At 33.6% G+C, this 26092-nt stretch overlaps 3 protein-coding genes across 3 annotated transcripts; 2 read left to right on the forward strand and 1 right to left on the reverse strand.

Annotated features, from left to right (window-relative positions):
* The first annotated feature begins 2635 nt into the window (after positions 1 to 2635).
* On the forward strand, positions 2636 to 3552 carry LOC125219278. Its single transcript, XM_048121210.1, has 2 exons — positions 2636 to 2894; positions 3028 to 3552. Exons 1-2 carry the CDS (start codon positions 2797 to 2799, stop codon positions 3305 to 3307), a joined length of 378 nt encoding a protein of 125 aa, XP_047977167.1. The 5' UTR covers positions 2636 to 2796; the 3' UTR covers positions 3308 to 3552.
* Positions 3553 to 12194: 8642 nt separating this feature from the next.
* On the forward strand, positions 12195 to 14256 carry LOC125219277 (squamosa promoter-binding-like protein 7). Its single transcript, XM_048121209.1, has 3 exons — positions 12195 to 12680; positions 13084 to 13208; positions 13758 to 14256. Exons 1-3 carry the CDS (start codon positions 12382 to 12384, stop codon positions 14147 to 14149), a joined length of 816 nt encoding a protein of 271 aa, XP_047977166.1. The 5' UTR covers positions 12195 to 12381; the 3' UTR covers positions 14150 to 14256.
* Positions 14257 to 20363: 6107 nt separating this feature from the next.
* LOC125224344 (squamosa promoter-binding-like protein 8) lies at positions 20364 to 22044 on the reverse strand. Its single transcript, XM_048127728.1, has 3 exons — positions 21272 to 22044; positions 20787 to 20935; positions 20364 to 20705 (listed from the first exon to the last, which is right to left on the reverse strand). The coding sequence occupies exons 1-3, from the start codon at positions 21892 to 21894 to the stop codon at positions 20569 to 20571; spliced, it is 909 nt and encodes a 302-aa protein (XP_047983685.1). The 5' UTR covers positions 21895 to 22044; the 3' UTR covers positions 20364 to 20568.
* Positions 22045 to 26092: the final 4048 nt, after the last annotated feature.

Genomic DNA, 26092 nt, shown 5'->3' on the forward strand with positions numbered 1-26092 from the left:
TAGTGTATTAGTACTACTTAATTAACAATAAATGCTGTTAGCATTCCAGTTTAGAATTTCAATACTACTATTATCTATTTCATCATAGTTTTCGAAGGCTCTGGGTCCGTTTTGATTGTAATTATGTGAATAATTAATGTAAGGGAAAAAGTTAGGCGGATTTTGTGTGTATTTATTTTCATTAAATCTTGACTTATCACTCAAATATTAATTACATGCTAAACATATTTATTTGAATATTAACGTTTTATATCTTGTGATAGTTATTGAGAGCGAGGACCATTGCACATTTGGAAGTGATAAATCACGAATTTATCATTAATTAACATTTGTCGTAAACTCAGGCGCAAATTACATCACATGCATGTATATTGATGGTCATAATCATATGTTGCACCGCTTGTTTGTATTAAACCTGATTTGATCCCAATTATTGCGATCATAACATCTATATCAACAACAAATTTAAAATAGCTCAATAATAATATGTAAGTGACATATTATAATTACTAGTATCACACCCGTGCGTTGCACGATCTATTCGATTTTCCTAGTACTTATTTTATATTGTGAAATAATTTTCGAATTGATACACATATCATGATATGAAATCTAAAAGCATAAAATATATACTACATATTTATTATATAAATATATAAAATATCTGCAGTTGAATATTAATTTTACTTAGATTCAAAATATTCTACAAATGTAGAATAATTTATAAATCTTTTATCACTATAATGAATTTATAAACAGTACAAATTTTCAAAAAATATACTTAAATCTTTGTGACTATAATTATCATGTACAATCACACCATTATATACTTATTTAAACATTAATTTTAAAATTAAGACGTCTTAATTTTTTTTCTTATACTTAAATAACATAACTATTTCCAACAATTTATTTTATTTGCTTAACAAAATTTAGGATATATGTTTAAAAAGCTATATATCATGAAATCAACAAAAGCCACAAAATTGTTAATGATAATTAATAAATTATGTTATAGAAATAAAATATAATTGAGCGAAAAAAATGATTAAAATTAAAATACTATTAGACAAAAATTTCATTTCATATTGTGACTTACTACGATACAAACTATACAAAATTAGGTAGAGAATAAAACTATTAGACAAATTATCAATACATCAATACAAAAATTATTTTATAAATACATAATGGATCACCACAAAATAACAAACCTATGGTAAATACCGATATTGTACATGTATATAATTCGTACCATAAATTATAAAACCTACTAAAACATAAGATGATTAAATCAATACATTAATATGGTAGAACACAAATAAATCAAATAATCAACCATCCATTCCTATACTAAATATAGAAGAATCCAACACCTGCATGCTAATTACCAGAAAGATTTGCCGGACATCGAATGATGCCACCAATACCTCATCTTCCATTCAGATTTCTACATATCTTCTACATAATCAATTTAAACAGGGAAACATCAAAATAAATCTCTACGGTTGACTATCCTACATCCTCCAACACCACACATCAAAACTTTATAAAAGAAGAATCCTAATAAAACTAACCCCTAAAAGATAATTAAACATAGAGATAGTAAGACTGATATATCATGGATGTTTTTTGACAAAATAATGTGTTAATTACATCATTTTTTTGTGCAAGATCAATCGATGAAAAAGCTACAAACTCACGGCAGAAAAAGGTAATTTGAAACATACTATGGATACTCCCCTTTTATAGCCTTCATCTACATAAATAAATATTCAATATGATTGTATCATTTATTATTTAAAAACACACCATTATTTAGTGAGAAAAGCGTTTAAAAAACGCTTACAACCATTTTCATTCATATTTAAATTTTAGATATAATCGGTTATTCAAAATTTTAACGTACATATTAACGTTTGAAAGTTAATTCTGAGTCCAAGGAGATCAATATCTAAAAGGAAAATGGAGCTACACAATCATAGAGGCAACTAATAGCAAAAGATTAATACGGAGTAACACTTTGCAAGGATAAACGGCTTAATTAATTAGTTTATCTAAACGGTTAACATATTTAATGTCCATATAATATAATTAACATCCAAATCTCGCCTAATGATAAAAATCAAACTATAATATATTTGCATTTATATCCCTTATATCAAATAATTATTCAAAACACCCCAAAACTCGCCTTTTATATATTGATAGATTAATAAAATATTAAAATATCACAGTATATTAAAACGCTAATAAATTATACCCTATGGATTACAATGTTATTACGGATGGACTTAAAAAGATTTTTTTATTAGAAGATTATTATGTTTATAAAATTGACCAGGTAATGCTCTTGATTAATGATGCTATTAATAATAATATTATTATTATTATTATATCTAAAAAGTAAAGGAATTGTGGTTCACGCGCCGGCGAGGAGTTTGGGGGGAAAAGGCAACAATAGAAAAAGATGGCCGTAGAGATTGAAGTGGAGGCATCGGAGTAGGGATAAAACTGTCATTTTCCACTCATACAAATTTCTCTCTAACTGAAAACGACTGCAAGCAACCTGTGGTTTACCTGTATCTCTCTATATATGTACGTATATATCTCTGTCACACACATATATTGTATACTATATATTTGTGTGCGTGTGCTGCACATATATATGAGACTTGAACACACAAACACACACCACTTATCTATCCCCTTCTTCTTCTCTCTGTGGCTTTAATTTCATCTGTGGCGGCCAGACTTTCTCGATTCTCGTTCCAATCCCATCGAAACGACAAAAAAATGGTGGATCTCCAGACTGTGTGTTGTATGTGCGGCGATGTGGGGTTCCCGGACAAGCTCTTCCGCTGCTCCAAGTGCCGCAACCGCTCCCAGCACTCGTAATCACTCTTCTCTCTCTCTCTCTCTCTAAGCATTTCTTCATACAATTGGCATGCGATCATCATCAATTCATCACCCAATTCATATTCATAAATTCGATTTTGTTATTGAATCGGATCAATCAATCCACAGGTACTGCAGCAACTACTACACCGAATTGGCGGAGGCGATCGAGATCTGCGATTGGTGCCAACACGAGCAAAGGAATCCGTCGTCGTCGTCGTCATCATCGAGGCACGGGAATTCGACGCCTAGGAATACCAAGCATGCAAATGAAGCCAGGTCGGCCTACTCCGGCGACAAAATCAAGCACCAAAGGACCGACGAAGCGCCGGACAAACCCGCCGGAAAAGCCCCCTCGCCGCGCCCCTCCGCCCGCAGGTACAAGCTTCTCAAGGATGTAATGTGCTGAAAATAAGTGGACCCCAAATTAGGAAATAAATATCCTTGTTGTCTCTATATATAATAATGATATTAAAAATTATAAGCTGGTATTAGTATGTTATTATGGTTGTAAGTTGTTTTCCAAGTGTTATTTTGACTTAAATGAGTTTTACTATGGCTTTATATTTTCTCATATTTCAAGAATATTAGTAGTAGTAATTAGTACTCCATGTTATTATTATATGTGGAAATGTAACATTATATCTTGTGTTAGAATGCTCTTCTTATTTCATTCAAGTTTCAACCTCAAATATATATGCCTCCTTGTAGTGGATATATATAGCCTTTATATTTCATGCACCATTTTGGGCACACCATTTAAATTCCATATGTTTTCAATGCATATAATTGGAGTAATCAATGCACAATTCCAATAACAAAGAATAATGTAACTAAATTAGAAATGGAAAGAACTAGCTAGCCATAATATGCTCAACTATCATTTTTATGATAAAATAAGTGCTCGAACCACAAATAAATGAGCAAGTCAGGATACAAATCAGTCAACGATGCAAAAAACCCTAAGAAAGTAAAAACCAACAAAAAGTATAAAAAAAAAACAAGGCACGAGCAAAACAGACACCCAAACCAACATGATCGGACTAAACGAAATAACAAACGCAACACCAAACTAAACAACAAGTGCATCACCGTAAACTCCAACTTTGGTTACTTTGAGCAGCTCAATTATTACATATTCATAATTTAAGAGTGATTATATGAATAATAGATTTGAATTTATGTAAACAATCTTACGTGCATTCTCATAAATTTAGAAAAATACTCTGTGACTAATTATAATATAAATAAATAGCACTAGCTTTCACTAATAAGGAGTGAGGGAATTGAATGCGATTGGGATTTGAGTTCTTTTTCCCCCAAAACGAAATTCATAGTACCCTAAAGCTGCTGCCTTTATTAGAATTAGTTAAAAGTATAATATGACTCTATCCTTTATTGTTCTACCTTTTTGAGAAATTATTAAAAACATTTATCCTCCAATTTTTTTAACTACTATAAACTTATGCAGGAAGGTAGTTTCGTTGCGTAGATGATCTGCCTTTAATTTAGTATGAACTCAATTATTTTATGACAAGTGTGATGGTGATGTGATATAGAAAATGTGCATAACATTGTGAAGGGACAAAGTAAGTAAAATTTGTTTGTTTTCTTATGATTTAGAATTGTTTCGATTTTTACAAAAAAATTTATTCTAACGTAGCTTAGAATGATTGCCAATTTGATTGACTCCTGAGATGACAATAATTTCCTTGATTTGTAACTGTCATGACTGTCCTATCTCGTTTTGTTTAGTTGATTTTACCCCCTCACCATAAAATACCAAAAAAAGGGAAATTCAAATAATACTAGTAAAAGGAAATTATAATTAAGTACCTTAATAGCATCCGCAATGGTGCTTAGGCCAACAATAGGCCAGCCATTTTCTCCCCTGCCACATCAGCAACACTAAAAATACCACCTGCCACATCAGATTTAGGCCAGCCATAGGCCAGCCGCAATAAAAACAATTCAAAATATACTACATTTACGGAATTAAAATTACGATTAAAATACGGAATTAAATGTACGACACATATACGGGAAAATTCATTAATTGCATTAAAAAAAGTTACATAGATAAAAAAAAATTACATGCATAATAAAGAAAAAAAACTATCGCCGTGCAATCCTCCGTGCCCACAACTCTTCAATTATATCCTTTTGGAGTTGAATATGAGCATCCACTTGGCGCATGTTGGCAAATTCCTTGAGTCGGCCGGCTTCATCGAGAGGTACCCCCTGTCGTACACTAGGGGTGGCCGTTCCGTGGCTTGGACCGGCTTCATCGTCACCGACCCAACTAGTCGGTTGTACGCCTTCGTCTTCGACGATCATGTTGTGCAGGATAATGTAGGGGTATATTATCTCGGAAACGCATCCGACATCCCACAAACGCGTTGGGCCCTTAATTGCCGCCCATCGAGACCGGAGCACACCAAATGCGCGCTCCACGTCCTTGCGCGCCGACTCCTGTCGTTGCGCAAAGTAGGCCTTCTTTTCATCACTTGTTTGTCGGATCGTCTTCACAAAGACCGGCCACCGAGGGTATATCCCATCCGCCAAGTAGTAGCCCATATCATGCCGGTTGCCGTTGGCCACAAAAGAGACGGCCGGACCGACGCCCTGGCACTTCTCGTTAAAGAGGGGAGACGAGTTCGGGACGTTGAGGTCGTTGTTCGACCCGGCCACCCCAAAATACGCATGCCGCATCCACAGCCGGTACCGGCTACGGCCTCGAGGATTATCGTGGGGTTCTTTGACTTGTAGCCGGTCGTGTAGGCCCCCTTCCGTGCAGATCGACAGATTCTTCCACTCCTAATGCATACAATCTATGCTTTGCCTAACATCCCGGGGAACCCATGCTTCTCCCCGTGCATCTGCATCAAATTCCGACAATCTTCGGGAGTAGGGCTTCGAAGGTACTGCTCACCGAAAATGCTGATCACGCCCCCACATAACTCCTTCAGACATTTCAGGGCCGACGACTCACCGATGTGGAGGTAATCATCCCACATGTCCGCCGCGCCTCCGTAGGCCAACCGCCTAATTGCCGCCGTGCACTTTTGGATAGGGGTGTGGCCGGGTCTGCCACCCGCATCGTGCCCGAATCGGAAACACGATATTGACGCTCCAATGCCCCAACGATGCGCATAAACAACTCCCCGCGCATTCTAAAACGCCGCCGGAACATGTTCGCGGGAAACCGCGGGTACTCTGCAAAGTAGTCCTCGTACAGCCGCTGATGTGCAGCTACGTGATCCCGATCAATCACCGCTCGGTGGTGGACAACTCGTGGAGGGCGAGGTATTGCCTGCCGTTCCACCATACACATGTACCGCTCCATCCCGCGGTTCATGTAGGCCTCCATAGCCTCGTTCATCCTTCGTTCGTACTCCTCAGGATCCCCACCACTACCACTACCGCTATCACCCGCGTTACTCATCGCTCGATGATGCTCTTGTACAGAAAGTTAGAGAGAGAAAAATCGTTAAAACAAGTGGTGCAAATGAAAATGAAACGAAAATCGCGTTTATATATGATTTTAAAAAAAAAAAAAAAAAAAAAATCAAAATTCGGCGCTGGCCGATCGCTGGCCCGATCGGGCCGCCACAATGGCGGCTAGCCGATCGGCCAAACTTCGGCGCCGACGAGCGATTGGCCAGCCCACGCCGATCCGCTCGCCGATTTCGTGTTTGCCGATTGCAATGGTTCGGCTAGCGCGACGAATCGGCTAGCCGGTCGCTAGCCGACCATTGCGGATGCTCTAATATCTTCCTTCCAATTTTGACAAGTTTGTAGCATGACTCATTTTACACTGATTCTACTTTAACTGGTAATAGTATTTTTTTCACTAGAATTCTAAGGAGGGAAATACTCCTATAATTTATTTCTTTTTCCAAGTTTTATTTTGGATAAAAATATTACAGCTCCAATGTTTACTAGTAGTATATATTTCAATGCTAACCATCACTGTCTACAATTATATAAACCATTCAAAGTCTCATTCAAAATTTAGCTAAATAATGGGATGTTATCAAAATAATGATGAATGAATCAAGACAACATTAATACTTTGTACTCATAAATATTAGTAGTACAAAAGGAAAAACATGAGACAGAACAGTTGTGGGAACTGTTTAAAGAAGACAGTCAGACTTTGTTGTAAGTTCGAATTCAATAATTTTAACTGTAAATCGTTCAATTTTGCTACCAAACAAAAATCCTAGAGATATGACTTCTGAGGCCATATGCAAAATTGCTTCTTTTTTTTTATTTGCCTTTTTCCATGTTTGAAAGCAACAAGACATGTAGCTCTTAATTAACACGATTTTAACTAATGTATACTTTTAGTCACAAATGAAGGCTATCTCATTATTTAATTTAGTCTTATCGATGTGTAGTCAATGCATGAAGTTGACATGTATCTGAATTAAGTACTACGTTGAAGGAGTTGTTTAGTACTCCATCTTTAACGTATGTTTAACACACGAATATTATATACCCAATATGCCAAATGAACGGAAATTTGATTAAAATTTTGTCAATTTTTTAACTTTACAGATCACTTGAAAAAAACAATGACAAATTGATTTATTTGCAATTATCAGATGACCAAAAGAATTGGTCGCATCCGGTTTATTATTTTTGGGTGTCCCAATTTAGGAGTCACTGTTGGAATATTCTATAAATGGTATTCGGCCCACATTCCACTATCAGATAACTCAGTTTTTTTGAGATATGAACGACATCATTTGATCATCAGCTACGTCATCCATATAAGATATCACGAACGTCATATTTACACTTTTTTCCAAAGATTTCACCATAGAATAGTTATAAATAAATTCAAACTTTATAAGTAATATTTTTATAGCTGATATTTGAAGTTAACGAGGTAGATCGAAATGTGATGTAACTTAAAGCAGTTTTCATTGACAGCGAAGGTTTATGCAAATTAATGTAGATTGGGCAGAAAGTATATTCAAAATAACATTATAGCAATTTTGAAAATATGCATAGACCCACAAAAGGACATTATAATCTAAATAGCATTATCAAAATTTGAAAATATAAAAATATAGACGCACTAACACGGTAACACCACATATAAATGTGAAACCAGTACTGAACCCCATTTACTAGGACTTTCGATAGCGTGGGGACAATTTCGTATTATCACTCAATGCGCTGCGCTTCTGGATAAAGACGCATGACACGTGGCGCCGATATCTTTTAAACATGCGTCGGATAAATTATTTTGGAGGGAGGGAACTGTGAAAGGGACATGTTTGGAATTTTAATTTTCTAATGAGATGCTCCCTTAGTCTCACAAAATATATTTTATTTTATTATTTTTATTCTTCCAATAAAATTTATCCTAATCGAAAATTTTCAAAAATAGATGTTAACCACGTCTCTTAACTACATCCCTTAATCTCCTCAGTAGGACCTTTGTTTCCCGACTCAATTAATAATGAAATGAGGGAGTACGAGTTTTTGTCAAATTTTGGTCACTCATATTATCTTTGAAATTCGAATATTAAATTATGAACTTTCAGTTTCTCTTAATTATTTCATTCATGCACAAATCAACATCTTTTAGTGATGTTAAAAATGATAATATTTTAATATAATAGAAAAAGGAAAAAAAAAGGTCGATTCAATGAATTGCATCGTTTTAAACATCATTAAAAGAGGACATTTTGTTAATGAATGAGACAATTGAGTTAATAGAAATTGCATGAATTTAGCTGCATAATTTAAATGGCTCTCATTTTTTTAATTTAATTCAAATGCTTCTCATAAATAAGGTTTATGAAAGTTATGTAAAATTATATTTTATGATTAAATATATAATTGTGTTTAGTTCATAGATAGATTAATTATAGATGAATAATTATATAATAAGTAGTGATAGCCGCCCCTCCTACTTAAAATAATGTCACAAATTAAGCATAAATAATTAGTCATAACAATTTAACTGACACCTTATTATATTCTTGTTATAGTTTTGATTTAAATGAAAACTGATTCTGTTTTTTTTTTCTAGTGGTTTATTAAACATTAAATCACCTATAAAGATAGTATGACCATGTACCTCATTTTAAATTCAAATCATCTTTTTTTTTTTCTGGAATAAATAGAAACTGTAATACTAGTATTATTGTAAAAATTCCTGGTCAGCAGTCAGCACTATATGGCTTTAACCGATTACTTTTATTCTAAAATTCCGTATTTAATTAATTCTGGAATTATGTCAACTGTGTTATTGATTGAGAAGAAATATGGAATATCTACAGATTTGAGTGAGCGAGAGTTTTAAAAAATAGGACTACTTAGTAAATGTACTTTTAAATTCGTTTATTCTAATTAATAATTAAAGATATACCTACCTAAATATACATATTACAATTATTGATAAAATAAATAATCGGATATTTAATTTTATTACTAGTTTTTAGTATAAACTTTTGCTTAAGTAGATGATTATTTTTTTAAAAAAATCGAAAAATAGTAGTATGCTGAACTTGGTTACTTGGGTTCGGCTAATATATGGGATTGGGTCAACCGAATTCCCAAATACAAATATAAAATTATAAGCGTCTGCGAAGGCCCATTGTTATTGCTTCATACTTATTGGATTCTTTTTTAGGTTCTCATTTTTGTTTCATATCTGCACTTTTTCTTTCATATATAGTTCTAATACACCAATTATATTTGTGTTCTTTATCATTCGTGTGTTGAGATATGTACTTTTTCCAGAGTTTTCTGCAAATTTTGATCTCCGAAGGATTACTATAAATAAAAGATGGATTTCACAAAATTGCGATTTTATTTCAGTAAAGGTAATTTTTTTATCATCTTTGTTCCAATAAATCTTTAAAAATCAGTCGGAACGATAACATATACACATGATTCCTCGATTTTCATATCATATATGACTTCACCAACAAAATCTGCAATGAGAAAAATAAGAAGAAATTCAATTTTTATTTATTTTAAAATAGGCTAGAATTTGATCAAATATTATGATTTTCTTAATAATTTATTCAAACAAAAAGTAAAGTAAACTACACCTTAAAAAAATGACCACTGCATCGAGGTAGTGCAAAAGAAACAGTGTTATATAATGCTTCAGAATGGTCCCCTTATAAATTTGCAATATGATTCTCTCTCTTATAATAGAATACAGCATGGTATTGTGTTTCATTAAAAGAAACAGTGTGGTTTACGATGAACAAGATCCTCAAGGTGTAGGCTAATTACACGTGTCCTAACCCCAACTATTTATTCCTTTGTTATAGAGATTAGCTGATAAAATCACTAAAAACTAGAATTGTGGCTGAAAATTGTAATGAGGAAATCAAAATATGGAGTATTAGTTTGCCACTTATATGACTTGGAGAGAGAGGAAATAAAGGTACAGTTTTTAAATAATTTTTTTAAAGACCAATATATAAATATATAGCCCTACTTAAAAGTTTTATACAAATAACAACCGAGATACTACTACAAAATTACTCAAAGCAATAATTTAAAAAGCTACAGTAAGAAACATAAATGTTGTCTATTGTTTGGGAGTATGTGATTGTCCCCCAATTTCCATCAAAAAGAGGAAGTTGGCTCAAAATCCGAGCTACACTTTTTTCTGTGAAATGGCCAATTCACTTTTTTACTTTATAATTTATTATATAAATAATCATTCAATTTTAGATACATAATCATCAAGAAAACAGTGCACATGCAATTTCTTGCCAAAATATTTTTCAAAGTATAAACACAAATTAATCTCAATTTTGTAGAAGTACAATAATCCTAGTATTTCAGTTATAATATCCTGATGCTAATTGTAAAATAAATACTAGGAATTAAGGAAATAGATAGATGACAATTTAAAACGAGTAGGAATTGCATTGATTAATAAAATAAAACGATAAATCCACAAAAAAAGAAAAGGCGGAAAGAAAAAGAAGGTTGAAGAGTGGTCACAATCAAGCAATATCGGTTGGTCCATGTGTGTTGAAATCATAAATTCACACTCCCTTTACCATATGATTAAAGTCATAAATTCATACCCCCTTTTACCAAATCATTATCCGCGTGCATGATTTGTTTCTATATTAAATTTTAAAATAAATATAATCACTATATATATTATTTTCAAAATTCATTAACTAGCTACGAGTTATTTCACCCAATTATACTTTTCATTGAATATCAATTTCATCAGTTAATAATATCTAATCAGGGGTGATAAATTTAAGATTTGGGTATCTGGGTATATAACCTTTTAACTTCAAAATTTTAAACAATTTAAGAAGCTATTTTATTAAGTCTTTTAAATTGAATCACTAAAGACAGATTAAAAATTGTGAGTGAAGTAAGGGTGTCATTGATAACAAACTTTGTAAATAATGAAGAATATAAAGTTAATTATATAGTGAGACGGAGATAATATTTTTATAAGACGAACAAAAAAGATACTCCATTATACAATAAAATGCAGCAACATAAGTCTATTTTCCCTAATATCTTAGGTTAGTGTTCTTGTAGTTCTAACACTAGTTTTATTTTCTTGCAATCTATTTTGCTGCTGCAACTTATAATGTCTAGGTACTTAATTTGGTACAATCCAATCATCCTACATACTCCTACCATGTTACTTTTTGGAATTGTGAACCCTTTTTAATCATGAATAGAACTTAGCATATTCCTAACCAAAATTTTGTTATGCAACCTCTTATTTTGCCATTCTTAGAGTAACACAGTGCAAGAAAATACTTTCCCACATACACTCACATGTACACACTGCAGTATACAGTGTATGTGTTGGGTCATGTTTGTACAAACTATTTTCTCAAGTCCCATCATCATTCTTTTATGGGGTACTATTAGTATTTATTTCCCTCTGTTTATATGTCCAGCCCTTCTGACCCCTATACCAGTCCATTTTATCACAAATAATTTCACTTATTACAACTGCTTCCCTTATTTTCTTTCAATAATTGCACAGTATTATTATCACTGGTCGAACTCAATCACCACTCCCATTATTACTTTGTGTTTAAAATTTTATTTTTATAGTATATAAGAAAAACACATATCAAGTTGTGTTGATTAATGAAAGTACTAGTATAAATTATACTTCTCCATCAAGGGATCAGTGATGTGTATGTTGATAAGAGACAAATACTATAATTATTTTAAAAAATTGTGAACAACAACAAATTAAGATAGTCTAAAATATGTCATGATAAATCTATTTCCGTCTGTGCACCAATCAAGTGCTGTGACTTTAACTTATAAGGCAGTTGCAACCATACCCCTACTTGTAGTACTACACCATCATTCTTATCTCTCACCTCTTTTCTCTATTTCCTCTTTTTTGTTCCTACAGCAACAACAGAAGCAGACTCTTTCTCCCACATAGTAGTAACATTCAGTTTCTGTTGGTGTAAGGAAGGAAGGAAGGAAGAAAGGATGGATTATAACTGGCGAGGGCATAACGGTAATTTCAGCCCCAACCATGCATGGGAGGACTACTTGAAGCTTGGAAAGAGGCATTATTTGGGGGACGTGTCTCCTCCGCCGCCGCCGACGAAAAGAGGTAAGGCCGGCGGCGGAGGAGGGGCGGCGCGGTGCCAGGTGGAGGGGTGCGAGGCGGCCTTGGCGAACGCCAAGGACTACCACAAGAGGCACAAGGTGTGCGAGATGCACGCCAAGGCCCCCAAAGTCGTGCTTCATGGAATCGACCAACGCTTCTGCCAACAATGCAGCAGGTAAAAAGTTAGTGGAATATAAGTCTTAATTTTATACAGCAGTGATAAAAATTGAAACCAAATACATATGATGGGAAATAGCATGTGCTCGGAAATTTGTCAATCTTAGTACTACTATTTTGATCGTGTTAGTTTGTCGAATATAAGTCTCAATATTATATAGGGGACGGAGGGAGTGATAAAAATTGAAATGAATCGTGTATGATGGGGAATAGCAAATTTGTGAGTCCTTATATTTTGTGGGCACCGACAATGCTCGGTATGTTTGTGAGTCTGTGCTTAGAAATTTTGGGACGAGCCATATAAAGAGCATTTATTAATTGTGGTCAGAAAGTGCTCGGTATTTTGTTTTTACCGAGCATTTTTGCATATATACCAATTACTTTAGTGCTCGGTTGTGTAGATTTCATGCGATGGCGGAGTTCGATGAGGCGAAGAGGAGTTGCAGAAGGAGGCTGGCTGGCCACAATGAGAGAAGAAGAAAGAGCTCGCAAGAGCATACCTCTTTTGCTAGGAGACAATATCAAGGTACCTTAATCTTACACTTAAATTCTTTCTTACATCACTTCAAAGTACAACACACCTAAATTAAGTCATGTACTATCATAATCTACCAATTTTCAGCCTTGTATTTGGGATTTTGGACCATACTTGCATTCAATTTTCTCAAACCAAATTTCTGTTTTAATCTTTGATTCTTCAAAGAATTGCAACTTGCTCACATAATTCATTAATTTGGGTGCATTTAAGTCATCTAAAATTCTCACCTGCCGACACACTTTTTCCATCTGCATTTATTTGGTTAAGGTTGAAGTTAAAAAAGTTATGTATTTACATTTTACCATAGTTTTGGATTTATCAAACCTAAGTAATGTATTTATTACAAGTAAAATTTAAATTAAATGAAAAAATTAATTAATTGTTTGCAACGCTCCAAATTAAGTTTTAATTAATCTTATCATAATTAGTTATGAATTATGACTATAAGTTATTGCCTCAATATCATAACAAATTATTCACTTTCTTTTTTAATCTGTCCTAATGATTAAGATGACACACTTCTATTTATGATTACAGACATAAAGATGGTGGGTGCGGGCAGATACCCACATCCACACTTAGTCAACATCAACAACAGTGGGTGTGTTCTCTCTCTTCTGTCACCGGCGAGGTACGCCTCGCGGAGTGCCTTGCCGGCACCAGATCTCCCGGCGATGTGCAGCGCCGCACTGTGCGAGCTCATCGCCGAGAATCGGGCCTGCAGGCAGCTCGATGCCACCCAAGTTGGCAACGACTGCAAGACAGGGCCGGGATGGCTCGCACCAGAACACCGGGCCCATGTCACGTTGAATCTCATGCGCGGCCCGGACCCTGCTTTCGGGATCATTTCGCACCATGGTCACCGGGCAGCGGAAGATGACAGAGGTGGAGATTGCTCTGACCTGTGGAAGCTGCCTTTAGGGTACTAAGATGTGCAATGTTTGTTTTTTTGAAATCTCATTTTTTGTTATGATTTTGTTGGTTTTACATGTTGGTTTTTTAATGAATTTTTGTTATATGATTGGATTTATTATCACCTTTAAGAATTTAGGGTTAATGAACTTGGATTCTTGGTTTTGGGCCCACTTTAAAATTTTAAATTGACTTGGATCTAGTTATTTTTATAACTCAGGGGTTAAATTTATATCAGACTGAAAAGTAACATTATTAAAGAGTGTAGCCCAAAGCATGGATGATTTTATCAAAATTGGGCAAGTGATGCTATATCTATATAAGGAGGACAATTTTGTTAATTTGGTTAGTCTTGAGATTAGTTGAATTTTGTATGTCTTGGTCAATGGAGCTGTGTAATTATAAGAAGTTAATTTATTTTATTAAAAAAAATAAGTTGACCTAATTGAAGTGAAACGTAATTTTCTATCTAGATTCATCATTTCAATGATTATTAAATATCAATATCGTAACACATAATTATATGTTAACTGCACAAATTAAGTGAATTAATAAAAGAAACTTGAGACAAGAAGGAATCCACTCGAAATTTCTACTCCAAAATTAGAGAAACAAACCAAATGTCTGCAATTTTACTCCAATTATTAAAAAAATCAACAAGAATGTGCGTTGTTTAGGGCACGAGCTAGGCATGATGTTGTTCGAAGAGGGTACAAAGCTCTATGGCTAATTAGATACTTGAGACATGGTTTTACCAATTACACTATAAAATAACGATTGCATTATGCAGAGAAATTAATTTATTTATGAAAATATCTATACGTTATTCAAAATGACTTAACTTCGACTCCCTCTCAATCCGTCAGTTGCACTTGTGGTGCATAAATTTCATTTAAAAACGCATTTAATAAGAAGAACATGATTTATATGTTTTGTCGAATAGTATTGAATTTGAGAGAGAGAGGTCCCTACTAAAAAGACTTTGGAAAATCAAGTCAATCACAAGCGTGGCCACGTGGCAGCCTCTGCACTGATCCTGTCCCGTCAAAGGTTGTTGTTGTGGCGTGGGGGCATTCCCACGTGAGAAGCACGTGATGGAGAAAAATGGGGATATATGGCCATGATAGCCTGACCAAGGAGATTTTGTTGGATTTTTCTCATACTATGATAACACATTTTTTTAAATACAGTAAATATTTGATTTTTGTTTACTACTGCTACTACTACTATTTAATTTTGTTGGATTTTTTTACACTCGTTTTTTTTTTCTTACACTAGTTCTTTTATACATCTTCACCTATATCTACAGAAGCGTAAATGCTCAACTTTGTCTATTATTTTAACAAAAAAATTTTGAATTAAAATTTTCTCCCTACAAGCATAAGTGGATATATGATAGTTAAATGATTCGTGTTATTATTTCTTGTACTCCCTCCATTCCATAGTAATAGAGTCGTTTTGCCATTTTGGTAGGTTCCATAGTAATAGAGTCATTTCTCTTTTTAGTAAAAGTCAACTCATTTTTCGTCTTCGTACCGAAAAAAATTGCCTCCATAACTATATATGGAATGGAGGGAGTATTAATTTTTAATTTTTTTGTCATAGTGATAGTACTCTATTACAAGTAGCTCCAACAAACAAAAATACTGATATTTTGGCATGTATGTAGGTGTGCAGAGCTACACGCGCAATTGTGTCTATAAATATTTTGCAGGACATTTTAAAGCGAAAATTGAACCTTGGTATCCGTTTGTAATCACTGTAAGGTGGATAATATTTGTCAAAAACACTGAAAATGATAGGATAAGATAAAATATTTTAAAATTTAATTATATAAAACAAATGCAGTTTCTTTAGTTTCTGGTTTTGTTCATAGTTCGTGGGCTGGGCCCCAAAACAAGCACTGGGCCAACTCAAATCTGATTTTGAAGATTCCCGAATCTCCTCATAAAGAAGCTATCTTCCCCCTCCTTGGAAACAGAAACAAGAAAAGGAAGATTTTTTTAAATTTTGTAGTGTGTTTTGTTGCATGATGTCATCATTGGGAAGCCAATTTTTACATTATTGGCTCATTTAAATTAATTCTTAATTCATCTTTCTATTCTATATACTAACATTAAACACTACATTATGAGAAAGAATTGAGACACTTATTTTAAAAAATATATTTTTATTAGGAATGAATTCTATTTTGAAGGTTTTCTACGAAATTAGTCAGGGGTCCCAATGTCCCATCATTTAAAAACCAAATAAATATGCAGTTATACTTATATCATGCAATAGTCAGAATTAATTATGATTGCTGGTTGATATTATAGCAAGCATATATAAATATGATACGATGATATACCAAATTGCAAAAGGCAGTCCCCCACCCTCCTTAGCAACAAGAGTTGTTGCAGACAAGATTTTTGAACGTGGTGGAAACAAGATTCATTAATGTATAATTCAGCCACTCATAAATATTTTATGTACCACCAGAGTCAAATCAAGTTTCAATTTTAATGGTAGGTGTGTGTCTATGCATATAGATACATCTATACATTTTAAATGAATAATGAATGCAGCGCCAAACAAAAGGATGATATCAAGTTTGAAGGTGCTCAAATAGTAGAGTTTGTACACTAGAGATAGATATCCAATAATGAATTGTCTTCTACTTTATTCATTTGTTGGAAACAACAATGGGTCAGAGAATTCGTAGACATTAATTAATAATTTCTCTTTAGGGAATGTCTTGATTTCAGAGAAGTTTAAAGTAGTATGAATGCACTTAATTTTTGAGCTAACATATTTGATAAATCCAATTAAGTACACAATTCTGTCATCCTCCTCCTATAATGCATGCTTCTATTAGGGTTAGGGTTTTTAAAATTTGTCTTCTCTCCCTCCTAATACTTAATTCACTGAACCTAAAAATCGGATAAGGACACTTTTTAATGCTAAAAGACTCTAATTTTATGTCTAATTATACCACCAGCACTTCATAAAATTTCCTCATTGTCGGTGTCCCAACTAAAATTAGGGGGCACAAATAAAAGCGTCTTCAAAAACAAAAGCTTAAGATATACTCCAATTTGCCTTCAACTTATGGACGCTTTCTCTTATGTTTTAAATTATGGTTATTTTTAAAAATTTACAAACGCTAGCAAGTAATTGCATCTCAATTTTTGTGGCCCTAAAAGATAAGTTTTTTGTAGTGATTATGATTGCATAAATACTTATTCATTAATTACTTATAAGCTTATAGTGTTACATAGTTAAAGAAAAAAAAAGTTTGTATTCATTAATTCACCATATTTATTTAGGTTACATGTATGATAATTGTGACAATAAATATATGAATAGTAGAATTGGGCTGGAGCTACAGTATACCTTAACATTTCTATAGAAACAATATCAACCAAAAAATTATGTAGATGCAAACAATCAAGCAAGTAAAGTTGGAGCCGAGCTTATAAAGATTACACTGAATTAAATAAACCCTCAATGGCTCAATATATATTCTGTAAGCTACAAATTGAGAACATAAAAAATTTGTTGAAGATTATAAGTCAGATGATCAAATATACGAATCCAAATTTATGTGTACAAATCTATTTATATAATCGTAAGTAGGTAGTTTCTTGGTGTTTTGTACTACTCCATTGATAGCTATTGATGAATCTTCATAGTATGTTGCAAGTGTACAAGTATATCTGTTTGTTGCAAGTGTACAAATAAATGTATCTCATTAATTAGGTGTATTACTGCATATCAATAAACTTAGTTCTAACAAGAGTATTAATTAATTAGACCAAAAGTTATACTCTCATTATTTATTGTTTACTAAATACGGATGCTACATAAACGATATCAACATTAATTAGGTGCAGGTCATGAATAACTATTGAATTGAATTAATAATACAAAATTAGAATTAAAGTATATAGAATTAATAATACAAAATTATCATTTAAAACATTTTTTTATACATCTTCTTATATTATGAAGATCAATTATAATTTCCATCAACCTTCATAAATTTCATAATAAAATCGAACTTCCGACCTATTAATTGAAGGAAAAGCCGAATTTTTGGTCTGACTTATGATCAATTCCATAATTTTTAGACACTACAAATTACTCCATATATGTATCATACTCTACTACAATCCGCAATTTCTCAAGAAATAGTGATGTGAATCACGTTTGCATGGTCTTTTACCTTTAGTTCCATGCATTTTTAAGTGTTACTGTACTCCTATGTGTCATGTATTTAATATAATAATAATTGATAATATTATTGTGGTAATAGAAATGATGATATTTTTGGGGAATAATTTACCAAATTGTGTAAGATTTAATCCCGTGAATTATGGCATGTCATGATCAGACCCTCTAATTTGAAGAGTGATTGGACAAAAATACCCTCATGGTGATAAATATTATCTTTTCTTTAAAGGTTAAATCAGGTACATAATTTTCAAATCTAACAATTCTATGTGCGACACGCTCTCTATATGTGTAGATGGACATTAATAAAAATGACATTAAGAATATAAACTACTACTACTAGAAATCATATTTAGCCTTTAGCATAAATTTTGTCCTTTTGCTTTCATAAGAATTAAGAAACAGTACATTAAAAGCCCAAAATAATTCCACCTGATGCCAACTTCCTTCTCTCTCTCCTACCTCTCTATCTTTTCTCTGTTTACAAAATATTGATAGTATTATTAATATTGCTACAGAGAATATACCAACCTAACCTTAATTAAATTTGATCATAACTTGGGTAGGGCAAAATATCCTGTGTGTTTCTGTGGCCTTTTTATTCTCATTTATTCTGGCATAAATATCTATTCAGCTTTTCACCGACAACGCTTTCATCATTATACATAATTAAATTATATACAGACCTAGCAATTAATACAATAATTAGACCCTTCATTTTAGAGTTCGAATTTAATAAATTTTCTCGAACTCACGTGAGTGTTTACTTGTCTTTGCGCACGACATCAATTGTGTAATTAAATTATTTTTACTAAGTCCAATTTTTAGAGGTGTAATTTATGAAATATAATTTATGATTGAATTGTGAGATTATATTAGTTTATAATTAATTTTGGTTTGTTAGACAAAATAATTATGAAATATAGTTTATAATTAAGTTGTGAGATTATTTTAGTTGAAAGATGATGACTATTATTACATGATTATTCATCTAAGATTAAGTTATGAGATTAAATCTTATGAACTAAACAATAATACGTATTTAATTTCGAGATAGTAGTATAGTTTTGCAAACCAAGCAGAGACGAATTATTAAAGAAAGAGAAAAGAATTTTGCACCTCAATACAAAATTATGTATATACAAAGTCTCCAATTCATTTCATCAAAATCAATTTTATGCATACACTACTAGTATCCCCTTTTTGTGGATGTGTATTTGGCGGGAAATTATTGCTACGAATGTTTTCACACCACCTTTTTTAAGATAGAATAATCCAAGCCTAAGAAATATATACGGAGTAGTACAATTTTGTTTACTAGAATGCATACCTATTTTTAACACGTTTCAACACTTGATACATACACATACATTATCTTTAAAATTTAAACATTTCAACGACTTTAGTCAAAGGTCCAAAAAATAATTTATAAGTAGCACTCTAGAAAAATCGAATAAGTTATAGTACTACTACCATCTATTGAGTTACTCTCTCATGTCACATTCATAGTAATAATTTTGACCACTAGATGAAAAATTAACATAAAAAAAAGAGAATATTTTATATCCCAAAGATATATGTATCCTCACACACACACACACACTGAACATCTCAATCAAGAGACTCATTCACATGACACTTAAACAGTAGATGAGAGTGATATAAAAAGAAAGGCCCCACAAATTTAGCTTCCCTCAAACCATAGCCTCCATGCAGGAGACAGCTTGACTTACTGGCATCTTCTTCACCAAGCAATTTTCACCATTCATTTTCAATTTTTTCACCACCCATCCTTAATTTTACTGTATTGAAAATATCATTGAGCAACAGACAAAAAGAAAATAATGCAGTAACTTTAAATAGAAATAGCCTGCATGAGTGCCTCTCTGCCAAACCCAACCCTTTTACCCAAATAGCAATTAATCTTCAATGCAGAAGGAATTTTATTTTATTTTCCCTTTTTTTATATTACGGTTAGAGCTGGAGTTAGGCATGCAAAGTGGGAACTCAATCCCATTGGTAGATGAAGGTACATTGCTCATATATGGCTTACACGTACGGAAACATAATAATTCATCATTATACTAATAAGATTAAAAAAAAAGGAAATTAAGTTTAGATGATAAGGGTTAACAAGAACGATGAGGAAATTAAAAGGAAATCATCATAACTCTCAACTATGTTATTGCTAATAGCCTCTTCATTTTCTTTCTTTCTTTAATTAACCGTTGGAGTAGAAGAGGGAGTTGGACGACGGAGCTGTGCCGCTGCGGTGGCGGAAGCAATCGAGTGAGATTCTCGGCGGGGAGATCGCCACCGTCACCGAGGAAGAGTGTTGGCCGGATTCCGGCGGTGACCCTGCAAAATTGATGATGCGATTGTGAAAAAGATTGGATTTTTGGAAGAGGGTTAGCTGTGGAAAGATGTTTAATTACTTACTTGCTAGGTTTTCAGAGGCGGCGGAGGAGATTTCGGGGTGGGATTTTTCGTGGTTGTTTTGCTGGGATTTGCGGCGGCGGCGGTTGTGGTCGGCGAGCCTCTTGCGGCAGCTTCTCTTGCCGTTGTCGAATTCCGACAGCAGGTGGAATCTGAAATTGGAAAGTTTGAAAAAATTAGTACAGATGGAGATTCGGTGTCGTACGTTATCCGAAAATCAAGAACTCGGTGTTGGAGTTGAAGAGAAACAACGTTAACTGCTCATCATTTAAAGCCGCAAAAGAGATTCAACAAATTCGCAACAAATCCGTGCATATACGAAACTGGAAAGTGGGAAATTAAAAAAAATAAAAAATAAAATAAAACTCAATTAATTTATTTACGGACGGGAATGCCCTCGGGATCTCCCCACGTACGGCGCTCAATGATTAAGCGTCCCGCGAGGGCAGTTTCGTCCATTTGTTAATGAAATTGCAGGCAAAACCAACCTGCTGCATTGCTGGCAGAAGCGCTGGGTGAGGCCGGCGGCGATGACGGTGGCGGCCTTGGAGTGGAACTCGCAGACCTTGTGGCGGCGGTGGTAGTGCTTGGCGTGGGTGAGGTCGGCGTTGCAGCCCTCGGCCTGGCAGCGCGGCGAGTTGGCCGAACCGGGCTCCAAAATCCTGGACCGGTGGTAGAGCCGGTTCACGAAGTCGTCTTCGGAGGAGGCGAAGTAGGTCCTGCCGCCGAGGTTCAGCCCGATTCTGCTGTTGTACTCCGCGCTGAAGTCGAAGCCGCCCCCCACCGGCTCGCTCTTCGGCACCACCGAGTAAGCCGCCGGTTCGAGCGTCAGCATTGACGGGTGCTGCGGCGGCGCGTATGAGGCCGCCGCGCCGCCGCCGTAGAAGGCGGCGAAGTGGGTGTTTGGGGAAGGGGCGTGGAAAGGGAGGTGGTGGTGGTGGTGGACGGCGGCGGAGAAGTGGGTTTCCGGGTTGGAGAAATTGGGGGGCGGGTCGGAGAAGGAGTGGGAAGAGTAAGGGTCGAAAACCGGGCGGGTGGGTTCGGGGTCGGGACCGGGTTCATCGGCATTGAGGATGATCGAGGACGTGTTGCCCCAGCCATAGTCCAACATCGCTTGATTTCACTGTTGAGTTTGAAAAACTAGAGAGAGCAGTCAATACATATAGGAATAGGAGAGATGAAACTGAACATTATCTGAAATCAAGAGAGAGAGAGAGGGAGAGGGAGAAATCTGTCAGCTTTAAAGGGGGGAGATTGTGGACAGTACTGGTAAAGCTGTAAAAGACTCTAGCTTTTTATTTTGCCTTGCAAGTGTGTGTGTGAGTGTTTGGGTGTGGGTTTTATCTAAGTTGAAAAAGTTTTATGCTTTATGGTTTAAATTTGTGCTAGTTTTGATTGGGGATTAAGGAAGATGTGGATTGTCGGGTTATGTTGACAGGACTAAATTGAGCTTCACCTTGCAGAGCTATACAGACTACAGTGTGGTAAATCAAAAACCTAAATTGGTGGAGCAGTAAATATTTGTTTCTCCATTAATCTTGGCAAGGACTTTCTGTATCTCTCTCTCTCTCTCAACAAATGGCATCTATTTCAACCAATAGAGTACTGCTAATACTTTCTCTCTCTAAAAGCGTTAGTTTCTCACTCTAGGTGTGTCTGTGAGAGACTCGGACCCTGCTGACTTGAGTGAGGCGGCTTTGCTCAGAGATCAGTTACTTCTACTTAAATGCACTTACTTTTTTACCCACTCCATATTTCCTTATTTCCACTTTAGCCCCTTTGCTATATTTATAAAATTAAAACACTTTACTATTTTCAATCCATGTAATTCCAATTAGGTAAACTTCATCTATATTTTACTCCTCCGTCTCAAAATAAGTGACTCACGTTACTTTTTGGGACGTCCCAAGATAAGTGAGTCATTTTCTCTTTTTGTATCATCTTTCTTACTTTTTTTCTCTACTCTATTCACTCTCTTACTTTCACTTTCCACTTTACTAACAAAACCCCATTTCCTTAAATCCCGTACCGAAAAGTTTGTGCTCACTTATCTTGAAACGGAGGAAGTAGTATTCTTTCCATCCTATAAAAATATGGACAAAAGCGACACGAATTTTAATCATAATTAATAAAATAAGAAGGAGATAGAAAAAAAGTAATTACATTACTCCTTCCGTTCCCTAATATATGTCTCACTTTGACCCGGTACGGACTTAAAAAAATGTAAAAAGAAGATGAAGAAGTTAGTGGTAGATAGGTCATATTTTTTAATATTAGTTTTATAAAATAATGTTAGAGTAAATGAATTAGTGGAATGTGAGGTACATATCAAAAATAGTACAAATGAAGTGGAACAATAATAAGGGGCGGACCATAATCAAAAAATCAGGACACATAATGGGGACAAAGATAGTATTTTTTTAGTGGAAAACGGGTCCATCTTATTAGAGAGAAAAAAGTTACCAAGAATAGAAGTGGTTATTGTTTATGGACGGTCCAAAATGAAAAGTTCATATTTTTATGGACAAATGGAGTATGTAATTCACAATGAATATATTTTATTTTAACTTTGTGAAGTGGTAATCCGTTTTCATTTCGTGGAGAATCTCAAGCAAAGTAGTTGGGTTATTTGGGAACGAAAATAAGATAGTACTACTATTTTAAATGGGATAATATCGTGTAAAAACAAGCAGCCATTTTAGGGTTTAGTGATATATGGCCACACGAGAAAAATAGTAGGAATGCGAGAATTGATCAGAATCGTTTTAAAGAATTAAAAATTGCAAAATTAAAATATTATTCAAACTTTGGAATTGAGGTGTGTGCGTGTAGGCATATTATTACAAATGATGTGAGAAGCTATAATTATTGGTGAATAATTACTTTTCTAAGTTTAGATTGGTCGAATCTAATAATTTGCTAAACCTTCGATTGGTTACTTTCATTTAATATGAATTATAGAAAGTGTATGATAATTCGTGGCACAATTATAGGTTTCCGCTACAAAGACCATTTTGGTTCCACGGATTCCAAAGTTATTTAATTTTTTTCTATAACGGATAAATTACAGTAATAAATTTCGGTTTATTCCATTTCTTCCAAATATATTTATTGAATGATTATTATTCCAATGATCCAATCATTATTATTGTAGAGCTCGAACTTGAACAAACTAAATTAGTTATGAAGTTTAAATTAGGTGCAATCCACCAGGCTTTTTTGCAACTGAATTGCATATCGATACTTAATCAAAGTGGATAGGATTAGGTTATAAAATAGGACACGCATTATAGTAGTACTCCCACTGTTCCAACTAAGTTGAGTCAAAATATTTGGGTATGAAGATTAAAAAATTGTGTTGAAAAGTAGGAGATAGGTATTTAAAAAAAAAGAGTAAAGTTGGTGATTGAATAAAGTAAGAGTGATTGAATGTTTTGCTTTTTTTTTTTGTCAAAAATGAAAATGATTCAACTTAGTTGGGACATTCCAAAAAAGAATACCGCTCACCTTGACTAAGAGAGTAAGAATAAACACAAATTTTGGAAAAATGATAAAGGTAAAAAGCAAAACTTAAAGCTAAAAGAAAACAAGATAAATACTAGTATAAGATAAAATCTTCTATAATTATATAAAAAAAATTAAATTTGTTATTTTTGGTTTGAAGTTATAGAGAAAGTAAATAAGTTGAATTGATGCTTTAAATTAATTTTTAGTATTAATAATGTAAGTAGTAATTTTTTAAGTATTGGAATCAAAATAAATGTTGTACCAACCATAACACTTCTCTCTCTTTGTATACATATCTGACTAGGGTCATTGCTAACTACAATCTTAAATCGATAACTATCATTACCTTTGTTCACAAAAACAAACTAATTTTACCATTTTGAATCGTTCATCAAAATTAGACTAATTCTAAATATGGAAAATTTTAAACAATATATTATAACCTCAACTCCACAATCACTAATACTATTTTCACTACATATTTCTCATCTCTTTCTTTACCAATTGTGCACTGAAACTCGTGCCATTTACAACTTCGTCTATTTTGTGTGCACGGAGGCAGTATTCAATTTATTCCATCCGATCAGAAAATAAACGGCAAAGATGCTCAATGTCAACAAACTCTTGTAACAATGTTAACTAGGGTTTACTATTAGTCAACTCGTGTGTTAATAATATAAATAAGGGATATTAATGGAAACTGAATTTTGTTAATTATAACTAACTTTAAAAAAATCTCAAAGCTTCAAACTCATATAACTATTTTTCATAAAACATATATAAAATTAAATATAATTTTATAAGAATTCTAACAATATCCTAATTCCGATATTTTCGACAGTCAAACTCATGTCAACAACACATACAATATCAATTACTATGCATGTCCAATATCAATCAATTTAGTTGACATATTCAAGGTATTGATTTGACATTATTGACATCACGATAATCATGTAAACTGTCATGTATAAAAAAAACAAAATGTCATTTTTGAATTAATTAATATAAAATGAATTTCCACGTGCACCGCCATATCTTTAGATCTAATGACTATAAATTGATACTAGTTTCCAATTAACAAATAGATAGCAATTGATCACATCTCTATCTACCTGTCCATTAGTATTTGAATTCTTGCTTTTTTGATGTATATACTGCTACGACTTAAAGTGAATCTAACTCTTATAGTTTAACTACACCTATATAGAACTCCCTCCACCCCTTATTAAGTGAAGCATTTTTTTTCGGCAAAAGATATAACAAAATGAGGTTTTGTTAATTAAGTGGATGAAAATAAAGTAAGAGATAGAATAGAGTAGAGAAAAAAAGGTAAGACTGAGAATGCCAAAAAAAAAAAAATTTACTCATTTAACATGGGACATTCCAAAAAAGATATATTATGCATCACTTAGCAAGGGACGAGGAGTACAACTTTAAGTATTTGTGAAACGTAAACAATAGGGTTTTACGCGGCAAACATAACATAACTCTATATTTTAAAGAAATTAACTTGTTAATTTTCTTATTATAATTTACATATATCTATTTTTTTATGAAAATCAATCATGATTTATCATATTTATGTACTTTAAAGGATTCAAATCCATAATTTATGGATTGAAGGGAAAATGTATAACCAAGTGAGTTGTTGTAAAATATATAAACTTGTTTATTAGTAAAAAATAGTTTTTGTGGCAGTTTTATCTCAGTAAATTATTAATACATTATTGTAGCCGAGTTAATGAATGCTATTCTCTTTTAATTATTCCGATAATCATCGACGTTAAAAATCACAAAAG

The sequence above is a fragment of the Salvia hispanica genome, chromosome 4, assembly GCF_023119035.1.
Source record: "Salvia hispanica cultivar TCC Black 2014 chromosome 4, UniMelb_Shisp_WGS_1.0, whole genome shotgun sequence".
NCBI classification, from domain to species: Eukaryota; Viridiplantae; Streptophyta; class Magnoliopsida; order Lamiales; family Lamiaceae; genus Salvia; species Salvia hispanica.